Source organism: Polypterus senegalus, chromosome 12 (assembly GCF_016835505.1).
Source record: "Polypterus senegalus isolate Bchr_013 chromosome 12, ASM1683550v1, whole genome shotgun sequence".
In the NCBI taxonomy this organism is placed as follows: domain Eukaryota; kingdom Metazoa; phylum Chordata; class Cladistia; order Polypteriformes; family Polypteridae; genus Polypterus; species Polypterus senegalus.
This window is the reverse complement of record NC_053165.1, coordinates 7,921,629-7,937,238: the sequence shown is the minus strand read 5'-3', so window position 1 is coordinate 7,937,238 and position 15,610 is coordinate 7,921,629. Positions and strand designations below refer to the sequence as shown.

Below are 15,610 nucleotides of genomic sequence, written 5' to 3'. Positions count from 1 at the left end.
ACCCACTGCAGCTAGGACAGGCAATGACAGCAGCACCAGGAGCGATTACTCAACTGGATTAAGAAGTTATGAGAATTTCACGCAGTGCCATTCAGTCCTGGAGGCCCTCAACTCCCCCATCGACTGTAGGTTTTCATCTCACCAATTCCACCCAAATTATTAGCCATACGGAAAATAAATAAAAACAATCATCAGTCTGAAGTAACGGCACACGTACTCCCTGCTGCAGCTCGAGCGATGTGTGTGTGTGTGTGTGTGTGTGTGTGTGCGCTCGGTGCATCGAGCAGGCAGCCCCCTCTTCTCTTCTGATGGCCAGTGTGGTGTACTGGGCCACTAACATCACTTCAAGAGAGGCCCACCGAATCAACAAGCTCATATAAAGGCTAAGCTCCATTATGGGGCGACTTCTGGACCCCTTGGAGGTAGTGGAGGAGGAGAGAGAATAAAACCCGAGTGCCATTATGAACAATGCCACACATCCTCTGTGTGACACACCAACACTGAGGACTTTCAGCTAATGGATTATTCAGCAGAACTGAGTCAAGAAACACAACAACGAGGGTCCAATGTGTCTGTATTGGGACTGCCAAGGCAGAAGTTTTCTTTCTTTTGTCTTTATAGTCATTCTGGTATGTGTTCTGACCAAAGTGTGTTTGTATATTATTTATTTACTTACTTATCTACCTATTTATGTAAAAAAATATATATATATTTACGCATTTATTCTGAAGGCGGCACGGTGGCGCAGTGGTAGCGCTGCTGCCTCACAGTTAGGAGACCTGGGTTCGCTTCCCGGGTCCTCCCTGCGTGGAGTTTGCATGTTCTCCCGTCTGCGTGGGTCTCCGTGGGTTTCCTCCCACAATCCAAAGACATGCAGGTTAGGTGGATTGGCGATTCTAATTTGGCCCTAGTGTGTGCTTGGTGTGTGGGTGTGTTTGTGTGTGTCCTGCGGTGAGTTGGCACCCTGCCCAGGATTGGTTCCTGCCTTGTGCCCTGTGTTGGCTGGGATTGGCTCCAGCAGACCCCCGCGACCCTGTATTCGGATTCAGCGGGTTAGAAAATGGATGGATGGATGGATTTATTCTGAAATAAAAAAGGCAAATTTTCCCCTGGGGACGTTTGTTCGTTCAGTATATATAGCGTATTGCGCCTTTCACAATGCGATAGGCATAGATTAGATAGAGATAGATAGGAGGCTCTATTCATATAGTGCCATTCACATCTATCATATAGCGTCTTTCCCATCAATCTAGCAATCAATCATATAGTGCCCTTCCCGTCTATCTATCATATAGAGCCTTCCACATCTATCAAATTTATTTATCTACCTATTTATGTATGTATTTAAAAGAAGTATTTATGCATTTATTCTGAAACAAGGCAAATTTTCCCCTGGGGACAAATAACGTTTGTTCGTTCAATATATATACACCATATAGCGCCTTTCACATCTACTTTCCATTTATCATATAACACCTTTCACAATGCAATAAGCTCTATTTGATACATAGGTGTGAAAGGCTCTATTCATATAGTGCCTTTCACATCTCTCATATCTAATGCTGTTCTTGATCATCTAAATTTTTAATCTTGCCTACTATACCATCTATCAAATCTATGATATAGTGCTCATTCGATCTGTTTGTTTAGACACACATTTCTCTCATCAAGTCTCATTTCTTGTAAATTTAATAATCATAAGAAATATCACTCAGACTAAATTTGCAAATAAATACCAACTAGCCAAAGCCCGCCGTAACATACGGCGGTGTAAGAATAGGAACGGAAAACGGTGAGAAAGGAATTCAGAAATCAAGGAGAAATAAATACTTCTTGAAAGACGCAACGACAGATAACGAGTCGAAAGATCTAACCCTAGAAAAAGCCACGTACAACTGACCGAGGCTGAAGACCGATTGTTAGAATTATTGTGAAGAGTAAACAGCATGTGGGATAGCAGGTCTGTGCTCCGGTCTTTGGGTATCCGACAGTGAATGGAGAATTTCCACCAAGCAGGATTACATGTGAAAGTGATAAATAAATGAGGCTGCCCGAATTTACGTACTATGGCCATGGCATCCTGCTAGTTTTGTTGCATGTATCTTGGACTTCCTAGAAAGCTGGACGATAATCTGATCATTTTGCCTACACGGGCGTTATTTTCAGCCTTTGCTTGCAGTGCGTCTCAAGAGTCCTTTGTATTGCTCCGCGCGCAGATCTTGTTGATCTAATCTGAGATAGTGGAGTCACGCATCCTCCGTTTTAACATACGCATCTACGACGTACTGTTGGAATAGTTCGCCGCTGGAGTGCAAAATACTAAATGTATTCCTCATTGATAATCTGTACGCATAAAATTGGCATTGAGTACACCTGATTCGGTTGGCGGTTCTTTTATCTGAAACATGTTGTAAATCTTTGTGCCAGGCAATGTCTCTGTAAGGGAATAAAAATGGGTAAATAAACCAAAAACCAAGCGCGAGACAGTAAATAGTCTAGTCTTTTTTATCAAAAACAGTGTAGTGTACAGAGTATATGTGTGTTACTTTTATAGAGAAACGCACAAAAGATCCCAAATTATTTTGTATACTTTTCTACTTGAGATTTTTAAGTGATAGGAATACTTCTTTTCTATGTTAACTAATGTCTAATTTTAATGTCTTTTATTTTTATTTTCTTCATTATGTAAATCACTTTGAGCTACTTTTTGTATGAAAATGTGCTATAGAAATACATGTTGTTGTTGTAAATAATAGGATTGCAATTTATATTGAGAGTGGAAATCTGTCTACAGGAGTTGCCCATGGGACAGATGCAAATGTCCCTTTCGGCAGGCGGTTCGCCATCTTTTCCGACGAAAATCGCTGCAACATCGGTGTGACATGTCGGGGCATTGTTGCGTCGTAAAATTCTGCCCAGGGTTTTCTGCTGTTGGATTGGACTGAGCGATTTAAGTGTACTGCAGATGCTTGGCGAGAAATGCCGTGTCGACTGCGTGTGGGCGGGACCGGTTTGGAGGGTGGACGTGGGAGGAGAGTTAGTGTTGGCGGGCGGGGCTCTATCGTGCGTATCCCATGGTCTTAAAGTTGGTGGGTTGGGCTTTGTGAGTTGGCGGGCGTGGCTCTGTCTTACTTGCGCTCACTATCGTGCATGCCCTTAGTGAAATATATATCTCTCTCTCTATATATCTATCGCTTCTGCTCTTCGGTCTTTTCTCTAAATACAGTAAACACCCGGGAATTTCAACAAACCCTTCAATCCTATGTTAATAAAACACATTTTCCACTCAAAGATGTTACTTGTCCCATGAGGTTATAGTGATGGTCAATACAGAAATCTGTGTGTGTGTTCCTCCCACTATTAACAGGCACCCTGCCCAGAGCCCTGTGTTTTCTGGGGTAGACTCCCAACTTCCCCCAGAATTCTGCTCAGGATAAAAACGAGTTTAGAAAATGTCTGGATGGGTGTTTAGATCCACAGCTGAACTAGAGAGCTGGTGTTATAAGTCTGGGTCTCCAGAGAGTGCATTGTAAGACGACAAAACGACCGAAAGATATAACCGTGAATGAGAAATCTTAGTCAGCGCCAAAGTGACCACACCAGCAGCAGTGATGGGCGATTCACGACCGATTTGCTCTTTTCAGTGAATCCCATAAACCGGTTCACGAGCACAAATCGTTCAGTTCAACGTGAGAGCTAAAGCGCATGCGTCTCCCGTGGGATGTCGGCAGCCGGAATGAGGAGTCTCAACTCGTTTGATTCGTGGATCGGTTCGAGTTCCGTTTGTTTCGTGTACGAGTCGCTAACACTACCCAAGAACCAGTCTAACGAACTCGCCTGCGTGATGTAGTTGGCATCTTTCATTGGTAAAACTGAAACAGTAAACGAATTTGTAGTTGAAGTCGTGCAGAATGTGTCGTCTCCGTTTTAAGACAGGCGGCTTTGCAAATTCGCCAACACTTTTCTATAGGATATTTTAGCAATAGGCACAGTAAAATTTCTTAAAAATTGCACTGACCTGAGCCACATATTTTGACAAAAATGGTCCAGACGGAAGGGCGACACGCGTAAAGACTGTCTCTGCCAGTGATTTGTGAATGACATGCGAATACATGTTAGTTAAAAAAGGAAGAAGCGAGAAGCGAGAGCAGAGGGGAGTCGAGGCAGCACACCAACCATGGCAGCAGGTTTCCAGATTCACCGTTTTATTCTAACGCATGTCATTTCCCCCCCCCATGGGTGTTGTCACACACGTGTGCATGGCTGGCACACGAAGGGTAAAAAGCAAAGTCTCCGACGGACTGCAGTAATGCCTTTTCTCCCCTCCGCCACAGAACACCAGAAGAGAAGCCAGGCTAGAGCCGCACCCACTCCCGTTCCCAGACCACACCCCATGCAGACGTCACTTCCACATGGACCCGCCTCCTCCCGCTAAGCCTCTATATAAACCCGAACCCTTCATCCTGCAGTCAGTGCTAATCTTGACTCAGTCCTCCCCGATTACTCAGCTCGTGCTTTTTTGCTGCAATGGGATAATATACGGGGTGGACCCCCAAGCCTTTCTATTTCTTTGTGTCTATTTGTGCAGTGTTTAAATTTAAACCAACGGCCCCATGCTTTACAGACCCCAGGGAACATTGTCCTTATTGCAATCTACGCATGAGCACTTTTCATAATTAAGTAAACCCAATACCTAAGTGTACCCTCTGGTGGTTGCTCATGGGTGAACGGACGGTGGTCCTGGATTCGGCTTATGCTGCAAAAACACCCTGGATAAACCAAGCTAAGAGCTAAAGTAGCAGGAAGAACATTTTGAAGATCACAGGCTGAGCTTGTGAAACACACATGACCAAAGTGAAGCCCGTTCTTATTTTCTTACCCACCAGATTCAAAAGGCAGACTGCAGGTGCTAAATTTAACTCTGTCCACGTTAACCAGCTGCGTAACATGTGGCACATCTGCTCCCAGCTGACAGCTCCGTGGAATGGTATCAGTCGGTCCGTTAACAGATGGAGCGCAAAAATCTGAAAGAAAATTAAAAACAGAACACAATGTCAGTTTACGGAGATGCAACGTCAGTTCCGCACCCTGCCAGGATGGCTAAACAGGTGAACCCGTGATTGAAATCCTTCAGGGCGAAGCCCATTTGGGTTGGTTCACTTCAGCTTGAACCAGTTAAAATCGTTGAAAAGGGACCGCATTCCCAACCGTCGGATGGACTGCTTAAGGATTGTCATCACGGCGTCAATGGGGGGAGTGAAAGTGAAGGAAACCCTGGCAGCAGACAAATTTAAACGGCATAGATGGCCAAAAAAAAAAATAGAACGGTGATTCATGCAGGAGTCACGCGTTTGTATTTAACTCTATGAAAAATGCAATAAATGTGTCAGAAGGGTCAACATATTCAGACAAGTCTAATCCAAGGCTACGTCCACAATAACACATTCATTTAAAAACATTTTTAATCCAATTGTAAAAAAGTGATAGAGCCTCGGAGGCCGAATCAGATACGAGGATTGGTTCATCTGACTGACTGGTACTTGTGCGAGAAGTTCTAGGCGAGGTTTGATGTTTGTGTGCCTCTGCAATGCGCTTCCCGCTCAGCAGATGTTGCCGCTGTTCATTTTACTTTCAGCCATGTCACCATCTCAGTTTTTTTTAACAACAGACACAACCTCTGATAACATTGCTGCTATCCACATTTTTTGCTTCACCAACACATATTAAGTCAATGGTTTTCAATTAACACCAAGATCAAAGTTCCAGCACCAGGGATTTGCAAGTAATTGGGTGACAGACAGACACAATCCTTAGCATTTTATATACATAGACTAGCTGTGCTACCCAACTAGGACAGGTTACCCTGACGTTTGCAGTGCACCATCTTCTAGAAGGGTTTTTTGTAATAAAAATGCATAGCATTTGTCATTCCAACAAATCGTGCATCACAAACATTTGCAGTAATAAATGTAGTTTGCAATTGGAATGACAGATGCAATGCATACGTCTCTGTTATATGCCATTTGGTATGAGATTTTTAAAAGCAGCGTTAATGTTTGACATGTGCCATCTGTTGGAATGACAGACATAGCACCTGGACAGATACACAGATACTCGCCCATTAAACAAGCTTTGCTGCCCATCTAAGACAGTTTGAAATCTAAATAATTAAACGTAGACGTCCATGTTAAATGTTTGCAGTGCACCATGTAATTGACAGGTCTGTGTTATATGTCGCTTGGTATGCGATTTATAAAAGCAGTGTTAATGTTTGTGATGAGCCATCTGCTAGAATGACAAATGCAATGCATAGGTCTCTATTATATGGCACTTGCTATGGGATTTGTAAAAATAGCATTAATGTTTGTAATGCGCCATCTTTTGTAATGACAGAGAAACTGCAACCAGATGGACACACAGATCCACAGACACGCAGGGACTTCTCCTTTTATTATAGTGAATTGCCAGCTGGAGTATATCCCATAACGCCCAGTATTTCCTGCAGCAAGACCAGTCTCGTCAGGTCAGGTCACATTCATATCTCACGTGATCCACTCCAAGGTTTGCTTGCTACCACACTGAGACAACCATTTCAAAAAGGTTCTCAGCCGGGTTTTCTTTGGTCCACACCAGAATGTGATTGGCGTGTTCACACTTGGGAATGGCGCTATATAAAAATGTATTATTGTTATTATCATATCCCTAAACAGACTGCTCCGATCCATCTGGTGATATCCTGGTCCCTGGTCCAGCTGAGTACTATGACCTCGGATGTGAAGGTGCGAATCTCTGCAACTTCACACTCGGGTGTAAAAAGCCCCTCAGCATGTCTAGGGTCACAACAAGGGCAGTGATGTGATCCTGTGGTCACCAAACTGGACCCTCTCCACTCCTTGGGTGAGCCTAGAAATTCTGTCCATAAAAATCCTAAACAGAACATTGGTGACAGAGAGCAGCACCCTGACAGCGTCCCACACATGCCGGGAACACATCTAACTAACAATGCGCACCAAGCTTTCACTCCAGCTGCACAGGACCCAAATTGCCTACAACAGAAGGTCTGGTACCCCGTATTCCTGAAGCACCCCTCACAGGACACCCTAAGGGACACTGTTGTAATAAAATACACTGCAGGTGTCATTCCAACAGATGGCGTTTCCCAAGTCCAGAGGTTGGTCACACTCCCATAAACCCCCCAGAATCCATTTTGAGGGTAAAAGTATCCCAATCAAAAATAATCCAACACCTGATCATCACCACCCCCAAGGACATCTGCAGGACCCGAATGTCACAGTTACATAATTTACCGCCATTAAGGAATACATTTTCTTCCCCATTTCAGATGATGATTTTTTTTGTCAAACTTTGACATAATGAAGCAGTCAGTGGGATGCTTTACCTTTTGATGAGAGTGACTACGCTGTCATTTTATTTTTTATTTTTCCGTCTGTGTAATATTGCGCTCTGATTGATTACAAAGCTGTGCAGTGAAATCACCGCTAGGAAGATGCAGAAAAGTTAGTATAAATTATGGACGCCAAAAGTTGTCACCTTCAAAATGCGAAGATGTGCATGATTTAAACACACCTCAAGGTGACGCAAATAATAACGTGAAGACGCCGGCATATGGCCAAGTGCTTCAGAGCCTCGAGCTCTGTGTGTGTGTGTGTGTGTGTGTGCAGGCAGTGACCTTGTCCACACCGATGAGTGGCTAAAATTCACATTAATGGCCTCAGCAGTCATATATTAGATGACCTAGAAATAATACAGGCGACACGGAAAAGCAGAAGTAATGACGGCAATGACAGTGCAGGGGAAGGAGGACTTGATATCAGCAACAGTCCCATCTGTCACTCAGACACAAGAAAAACACTTAAAAGTTCATGAACTTGAGGATGCGATTACACAGGGCTGGGAGCTGAACCAGCCAGTGGAGAATGAGAAGAAGAAACAGTAAAACAACAAGTGGCTGAGAGATGAAGAGCTTTTGGATTTGGCTGCCACTTAGAATTAGTCAGGTCAGTGGATCATAACATTTGGAGTAGTCAGCGGGAGCTTTTCAGACTGCTTGCATGACAAATGGGGTCCTGGTGATGGTCCTGGCCTCAAAACTCCACGATCTCAGGACTGGGCACGCTGCTTGTGTGTAGTGTGCAAGTTCTCTGTTTCTCCAGATACTTTAGGACCACCTCAAGATTTCAGACATGTCCAGTTTTCTTCAGAAATTCTTCAAACGCGGATTCAGGGGCTTTTTTTGCCATTCATCTCTGCAGATCCTCCCAAGTTCTGTCAGGTTTGAAGGAGACCACCATTGGACGGCGGTTTTCAAAAAATCACTCTAGAGATGTTCGACTGGGTTAAAGTCCAGGTTTTGGCTGGACCACTCAAGGGTATTCACAGAGTTGACCCTAAGACACCTAGAGTATGCGTTTTTGTTTTGCAAGTTCTCATTTTTTGCGAAGGTGGTCTCCAGATACTTTAAGATCATCTCAAGTTCTCAGACATGTCCAATGTTCTTTGGAAAGACCTTAGACTGGAATTTAGGGATCTCCTGCCATTTTTCTCTACAAATCCTCTCAAGCTCAGTCAGGTTTGATGGAGACCAACAGTGACAGCTTGTATCTCCTTTGGTTGGGTTCAAGTCCAGGTTCTGGCAGGACCACTCAAGGACATTCACAGGGATGACCATAAGACAACCAAGAGTAGGTGGTGTTGTCTTTGCAAGTTCTCGTTTTTTGTGAAGGTGGTCTCCAGATACTTTAGGATCATCTCAAGATTTCAGACATGTCCACTGTTCTTTGGAAAGTCCTCAGACTCGGATTTATGGATCTTTTGCCATTTTTCTCTACAAATCCTCTCAAGCTCTGTCAGGTTTGATAGGGACCATCAGTGACAGCTAGTATCTCCTTTGGTTGGGTTCAAGTCCAGGTTCTGGCAGGACCACTAAAGGGTATTCACAGAGTTGACCCTAAGACACCTCTGTGTTGTCTTTGCTTTGTGCTTATGTTCAAGGTCCTGTTGGAAGGAGAACCTTCAGCCCATTCAGATGTCTAGGGCACGCTGGAGCAGAACTTCATTAAGGACGTCTCTGTGCTTTGCTCTGTTCAGCTTTCCCTCAACCCTGACAAGTCCCCTAGTCGGTGATGCTGTCACCACCATGCTTTTCCATTTGAATGCTGGTAATCCCGATATTCTGTACATGCACTTAATTCTCGTCTTTATCAAAGCTCCATGATCCGCACTGACCCCTCATTTCTCTGCTGTTCTTTATCCCCACCACCACCTGATCGGGGGGCACCATGCACTCACTCCATTGATGGATTGAAGACCAGAGGTCCACATGACCATCAACATCAAATTCTTCCACGTGAAGCCTGAGGACTGACAGAGGTCATTTAGGTTAGGTAGAATGCCCAATGGGGGCTGGCTGGGTGGGCTTGTGCCCTCAGAACCCCTGCAGATTGTCTTTTTTTCTCTCCAGTATTTGTTTTTTGTCTATCCTCCTGGCCATCAAGACCTTTATTCTTTGTTAATTAGTATCGCCTTATTTTTATATTTTCCTTTTTTCATCTTGTAAAGCACTTTGAGCTCCATCTATATATCTCTATCCACACACACACACACACACACACACACACACGTGTATACAGTAGTACCTTGGTATACGTCCGCTTTCATCTATCTATATATATCTCGATATCTCTATCTATATCTCTCTCTATATATAATTGCACTATATGATAGCGTAGTTGGCAAGATTAGATTTTTTTTTAATTTTTAGTATAGTAGGCAGGAATAGATAGATGAATAGATATTAATTTTTAGTATAGTAGGCAGGGACAGAGAGATAGACAGAGAGCTGCAAACTTAACCAGCTTGTTATTTCTATCTGACACCAAGATGGATGACTGTTAGATAACCTTGAATCTTCAGAGAGGATTCTGGACAGGCGTGGTCAGATTTGTGACGGATGAAATTTAATGTCAGTAAATTATGACACGCAGGAAATAAACATGCAAGGTTTGAATACACATTGGGGAGGTCTGAAAATCGAAAGTCCACCTCATGAGAAGGGTTTAGAAGACATAGTGGACTCCACATTATCATCAACTTCCCACCAGTGTTCAGAAGCCATTAAGAAGGCTAACAGACTGTCAGGTTCTATAGCGCCTTGATGTGTGGAGTACAAGTCACAGGAGGTTCTGCTCAGGTCTTTACAACACACTGGTGAGGCCTCATATGGAGTCCTGAGTGTAGTTTGGGTCTCCATAAAGACATAACGGCACAAGAGCAGGTCCAGAGAAGAGCAACGAGGCTGATTCAGGGACTACAGGGGATGAGTTAGGAGGAAAGAATAAAAGAGCTGAGCCTTTAGAGTTTAAGGTGATGAAGAGGAGACCGGAGTGAAGTGTTTAAAATGATGAAGGGAATTAGTGCAGTGGATCAAGAAGGCGACTTTAAAAAAAAAAAAAAAAAAAAGAGTTCATCAAGAGCACGGGGACTCAGCTGGAAATATGTGAAAGGGAAATTTCACACAAACATTTGGTAGTTTTTCTTTACACAAAGAACAAAAGACACTTGGAATAAGCGACCGAATAGTATGGGGGATAGCAGGATTTTAGCGACCTTTAGAACTCGACTTGATGTTATTTTATAAGAATAAATTGGCCAAGACTGGCGAGCTTTGCGAGGCTGAATGGCCTGTTCTTGTCCCGATTGTTCAAATGATCTTTCATGTACTTAATTTCAATATCACTCCACCCTGACCACATGCTAAGATGATGGGATTTGGGGCCTTCGGTTAAAAAGTCTACATACTAAAGGCTATAACAGGGACATGGGTCACCCTAGAGCTCCATTACGACAAAACACCAGCACATAACCTCGCCTTTAATAAAATAATAAAAAAACAAAAACAAAAGAAAGGACTTCAAATGGCTTAAACACTACAACTGGGCACTTTTCAGCAGCAGACCACCTCGTTCAAATGACAACACAAGACTCACCGTTGTCCTCGGTGGTGTCTTCAGGCTGGAACTTCATGGTAAACACTTTGCGGAGTTTGCAGCTTGCTGTGACGGTGATTCCATCCAAAGACAGAAAGATGGCTCCTTTAAAAATTTCATTGGTGAAGGACAGAAGGTCGATGCAAAGATTACACCACTGGAACGAGAAGGCAAAAGGAAAAAAAAGTTGCACACGTCAGTTGCTTACTCGGGTTAACTTGACGATTCCCCAAACATAGCGGCCGACATCTTTTTGAAACTTCTTTAAAGTGACTTCCCACCTTCACTTTAATGCAAAGAAAAAAAAAAAAAGTGTAAATTGACGTTAGCAGTTTTTCATCGCACCCGTCGGCATTTAAATGACCCTTCATAAAACACAAAGCAGTAAAGTTCTGCAGAGTTAATTATGTTTCATGTTGGAGTTCAAAGAATTACAAAGTTAAGCCTCTGTCACCATGGAAATGTATTGGCCTGGACGGTTTAGTGAGAAAAACTCGATCTCTTTTCAATAACATAGGAGTTGTAAAAATGACTTTGGGGGGGTTAGTAGGAGGCAAAACAATAAAACCACAGAGCCTTCTGTTCAAATAAGAATTTCAGATCTCACTGTAATGGACTGGACATCCCAAGCACGGCCATTTCCAATAAATTCTCACTAGAGGGGGATATCACTGTCAAACCCCGGCTAGGAATAAAGGCAAGCACCAACTCTTTATATAACAAAAAAAAATTTATTCTTGCAAAATGCACATCAATAATAATGAAGGACTGTGAAGCACAAAGGCAAAATTGGAATTGCCTTTAACAAGATAGCTACCCAAATCTAATACGTTCCAATACAGATTCCAATAGCAAGGTCGAAATGCAGAGCGGATGGTTGGAAAAATCTAGAAAAAATTCCAACATGTGAATATTCGCAATTTCCAAAAGCACAACAACTCGCCACTCCAGAACGCATTCACAATGAGCCGCACGGAACTGCGGCAGACCCTCCAGAACTTTGGGCCAAGGGCGGTGCCTGGTAGTGATTGGCAGGTGGCCCCGCCTCATTGGGATCCACCCAGAAGACACATGGAAGGTAACAAAGGCAGTTTATATACACAGGCAAACTCAAAAATAAGGAACAATGTCAATATTAACTTACATTCTAGCTAACATTTCTCAAAGGCATCACCTTCAACACCACTGCTGGCTAGCCGGCTCTGGAGACGTGCAGAATGGATGAACGTGTGGACGGCTGGATTATAAAAGACGCCACTCTTTGCCAGTTTTGATGGAGGAAGCAAAAGTATCAAAGCAGAGTGCAGCTGCAGTCTCAAAGCGAACATCGGGGTGTCGTAAATCTACCTTAATTTTGTTAGTGCGTGTAATCATGTGCTGCTCTGGGAAATGTCCGTTTTCATCTAAACTCATTATAGGTTTGAATCTCTAATTACACTCCATTAAATAAAGCTGGAAGAGAGGTCTCAGGCCAGCACTGAAAAGGGGAACTCGGCAACGTGCGCCATTGAGCAGGAAAAACAAGACGCCTCAGATAAGCTCCTTCATTGGCATTTGCCAGTGAAGCAGCAAGTCACAGTGGCGGGCCAGTTTGATGGCACACATCAGCCCAGCCTTAAAGAAGGTCAGAGTTTAGTGTTACATTAATATGAGCACAACTGTGATCTGGAGAGACCCTTACACGGTGAAGCTCTGAGCACCAGCACCAAGTGAGAGAACCGCGACTGTGCTTGGCCTCTCCGTTATATAACGGCATGGCAGATAAAAATAAAAACACAAAAAACAAACAAACAAACAACGAGAGAAATACGAACATCCTCTTGGTGACACCCCAACACAGAGGACCTCCAGCCAACGAAGTGTGTCAAGAAACGCAACTGGGGGGTCCTTTATACTAACGGCAATATGCCTGTGTGACGCCTCATAGGGACAGGGACGGAGTTCATAGTGTGTGTGTGTGTGTGTGTGTGTGTATATAAGGAGCTTCTGTAAAAAGGGAGGCAGAGAAAGAAACTAAAAAAGTCAGCAAGTCCATCCGTTCATCAGTCAGTTGGTCACAATGACTTACTTAGTTACTGACTTGGCTCTTTCATTTGTTCGTTCATTCATTTTCTTTCTTTTAAGTTGTTCTGGAGTGTGTTCAGGCCATAGTGTATGTATATATGTGTCTGTATACTGTACTTATTTGCATATTTATTTTGTTAACAGATTGACTTTGCAGTGTCTTACCGCACCCACCACACGACGAAGCACCTGGATTAGAATCGGAGTGCAGCCGAGAAAGAAAGTCAGTCACTTACATTACTTTGTTCTTTTGTTTGTTCTCTTTATCATCATTATGGTGTGCACTCAGACCACTGTGTGTGTACAGTATATACACACACACACATGTATACAGTTGTACCTTGGTATACGTCCGCTTTGGAATAAGTCCAACTTGGTATACGACCTTTGCTTGGAATACGACTTGCGTGCTACAACACCGAGCGCTACCCTCGGTTACCTCTCTCGAGACAAAGCCACGACTGCCCACAAGCGTCAGTACGCCAGTTGCTAGCATTCAGTGAACAACCCGCGCTATAACTCTCTGTGAATTTTCATGTGATTTTGTGTTTTTCCACCTAAATTTGAATTGATTGTTGGAAAGTATGAAGGTGGCATGCGTATCTGGGACTTGGCAGCTGCATACCGTATGCCAAGAACGACGGGATCTACGATTGTGAAAAACAAAGACATTATTAAAAAGTAAATTGAGGTTAAATTTTCATTTATTTCATCCAATTGCTTTTGTATTTTAGTATTAAGCAGTGTTTAAATTATTTTATACAACCCCATCAATGTATAGTATGCCAATAACAATAGGATTTTTTTTTATCCCCATGGGAACAGATTAATAATTTTTCCTTTATTTCTTATGGGAAAAATTTGTTTGGTATACGTCCTGTTTGGTACAAGTCCAGGGATCTGGAACGGATTAAGGATGTATAATGAGGTACCACTGTGAGAGAGAGAGAGAGAGAGATATATAGATATATCGTTTTTACTTGTGTACCACACACCCTCGTGTAAAACGCGCACCCTAATTTTTACAAAGAAAATCACGAAAATCATTTTGCCCCGTGTACAACTGTACGTGTGTGATTGTATAGGAAGCATTTAGAGAGAGAGAGAGAGAGAGAGAGAGAGAGAGAGAGAGAGAGAGAGCGCAAGTGAGCCCAAGCAGAAGAAGTAAACATCACAGATTTACATTTCCTCGTGTATGACATGCACCAGATTTTCTAATGCTAATTTTCGGGGAAAATGTGCGATCGATCGATAGATAGATCGATAGATAGATAGTCACACATGTGCAAGTAGGAGGAAGCCGAGTGGACCAAGTGAAGGTGATTACTCACCAGGCCAGGGGGGTGGCAGGGTGCATTAATCCTACATTAACACATGGAGTAAGTGACCAGGAAGTGTGGTAGACAGGAGGACTTTGGAGACTTTCAAAGCTCAACTTGATGTTACTCGAGACGAATGTGGACCGGCAAGCTTTGATGGGCTGAATGGTCTGCTATCGTTCAGATTGTTCGAATGAATGAATGAATGGCAATCCTTTTATACTGTAAACATCAAGTTCGACTTTGGCCACCATGGTCATGTCTCCTGGGACGAGTCGAGAGAGAGAACTTCAAGTCCGGCGGGATGAGACTTTGTGCCAAGAGCTCTAACAATGCCCAGGGCCGGAAATAAAAGACAAGGAGTAGATGACAAAGAAGAACGTCGTAAAGAATTCAAAAACATTGGCGCAATAAACATGCAGAGCAGGTTAGAGATCATGAAAGTACGAAAATTCAAACAAATGATAGTAAAGATCAAATTGGCGCAAACGGAAATTACTCGGTGAAATAACGGAACAGCGAAAAAGGAGATTGAATATATATTTCGGATTGAAACTAAGTCGGAGACTGGTAGATCATCTCATTTGTGTTGCCATCAGGGAAAAAGAGCGTTTCTTCCCAATAAAGAGGCATATCCGCGAGAATTAAAAGATTTGTTGTTTGGAAATCCCACAAGAGAAAATTTCCAGCCCCGCGAGACAAGACTTTATGCAAAGAGATTTGGTAAAGTCCCGCCCACATCTAAAACAATTACTACGCCCACGGGTCAATCATCTCTCATTTGTGTAAATGCTATTGTCAGACACAGTTCGTGTAGAGAGAAAGAAACGATATTCACGCACGGGCAGTTTTACGTTGTGTTGACACGATGGAATTCCAAACATGGAATCAAAATTCAATGTGATATTGACAAAAAGGTAAAGGCGAAGAGAGATCAAATATATGGGCACAGGTGATATGACAGAAGTATGTAGATATTGTTTGGCTTTAAACTTTCGGTCAGAGACTTGTAGATCATCTTATTCGTGTTGCCATCAGGGAAAAGTAAAGTAGTGTTTCTTCCTAATGAAGAGGCGTATCCACGAGAATTAAAAGATTTGTTGTTTGGTGAAAGTAAAATCCTGAGAGAGAAAAAATTTCCAGCCCAGCGAGACGAGACTTTATGCAAAGAGATTTGGAAAAGTCCCACCCACATAACCGGATCCACACACACACACACAC

The 15,610-nt window shown here is 43.1% G+C and overlaps 1 protein-coding gene across 6 annotated transcripts in view; it reads right to left on the bottom strand.

The window, feature by feature from the left end:
- The window catches only part of cfap20dc (CFAP20 domain containing), a 235,012-nt gene that overhangs the window by 171,270 nt on the left and 48,132 nt on the right, over window positions 1-15,610 (bottom strand). For all 6 annotated transcript variants that reach the window (XM_039772543.1, XM_039772544.1, XM_039772540.1 and 3 more), the window contains exons 7-8: window positions 11,007-11,163; window positions 4,884-5,024 (exon numbers count right to left, since the gene is read on the bottom strand). In XM_039772543.1, coding sequence (XP_039628477.1) covers window positions 4,884-5,024; window positions 11,007-11,163 — 298 coding nt within the window. The remainder of the gene's footprint in view (window positions 1-4,883; window positions 5,025-11,006; window positions 11,164-15,610) is intronic.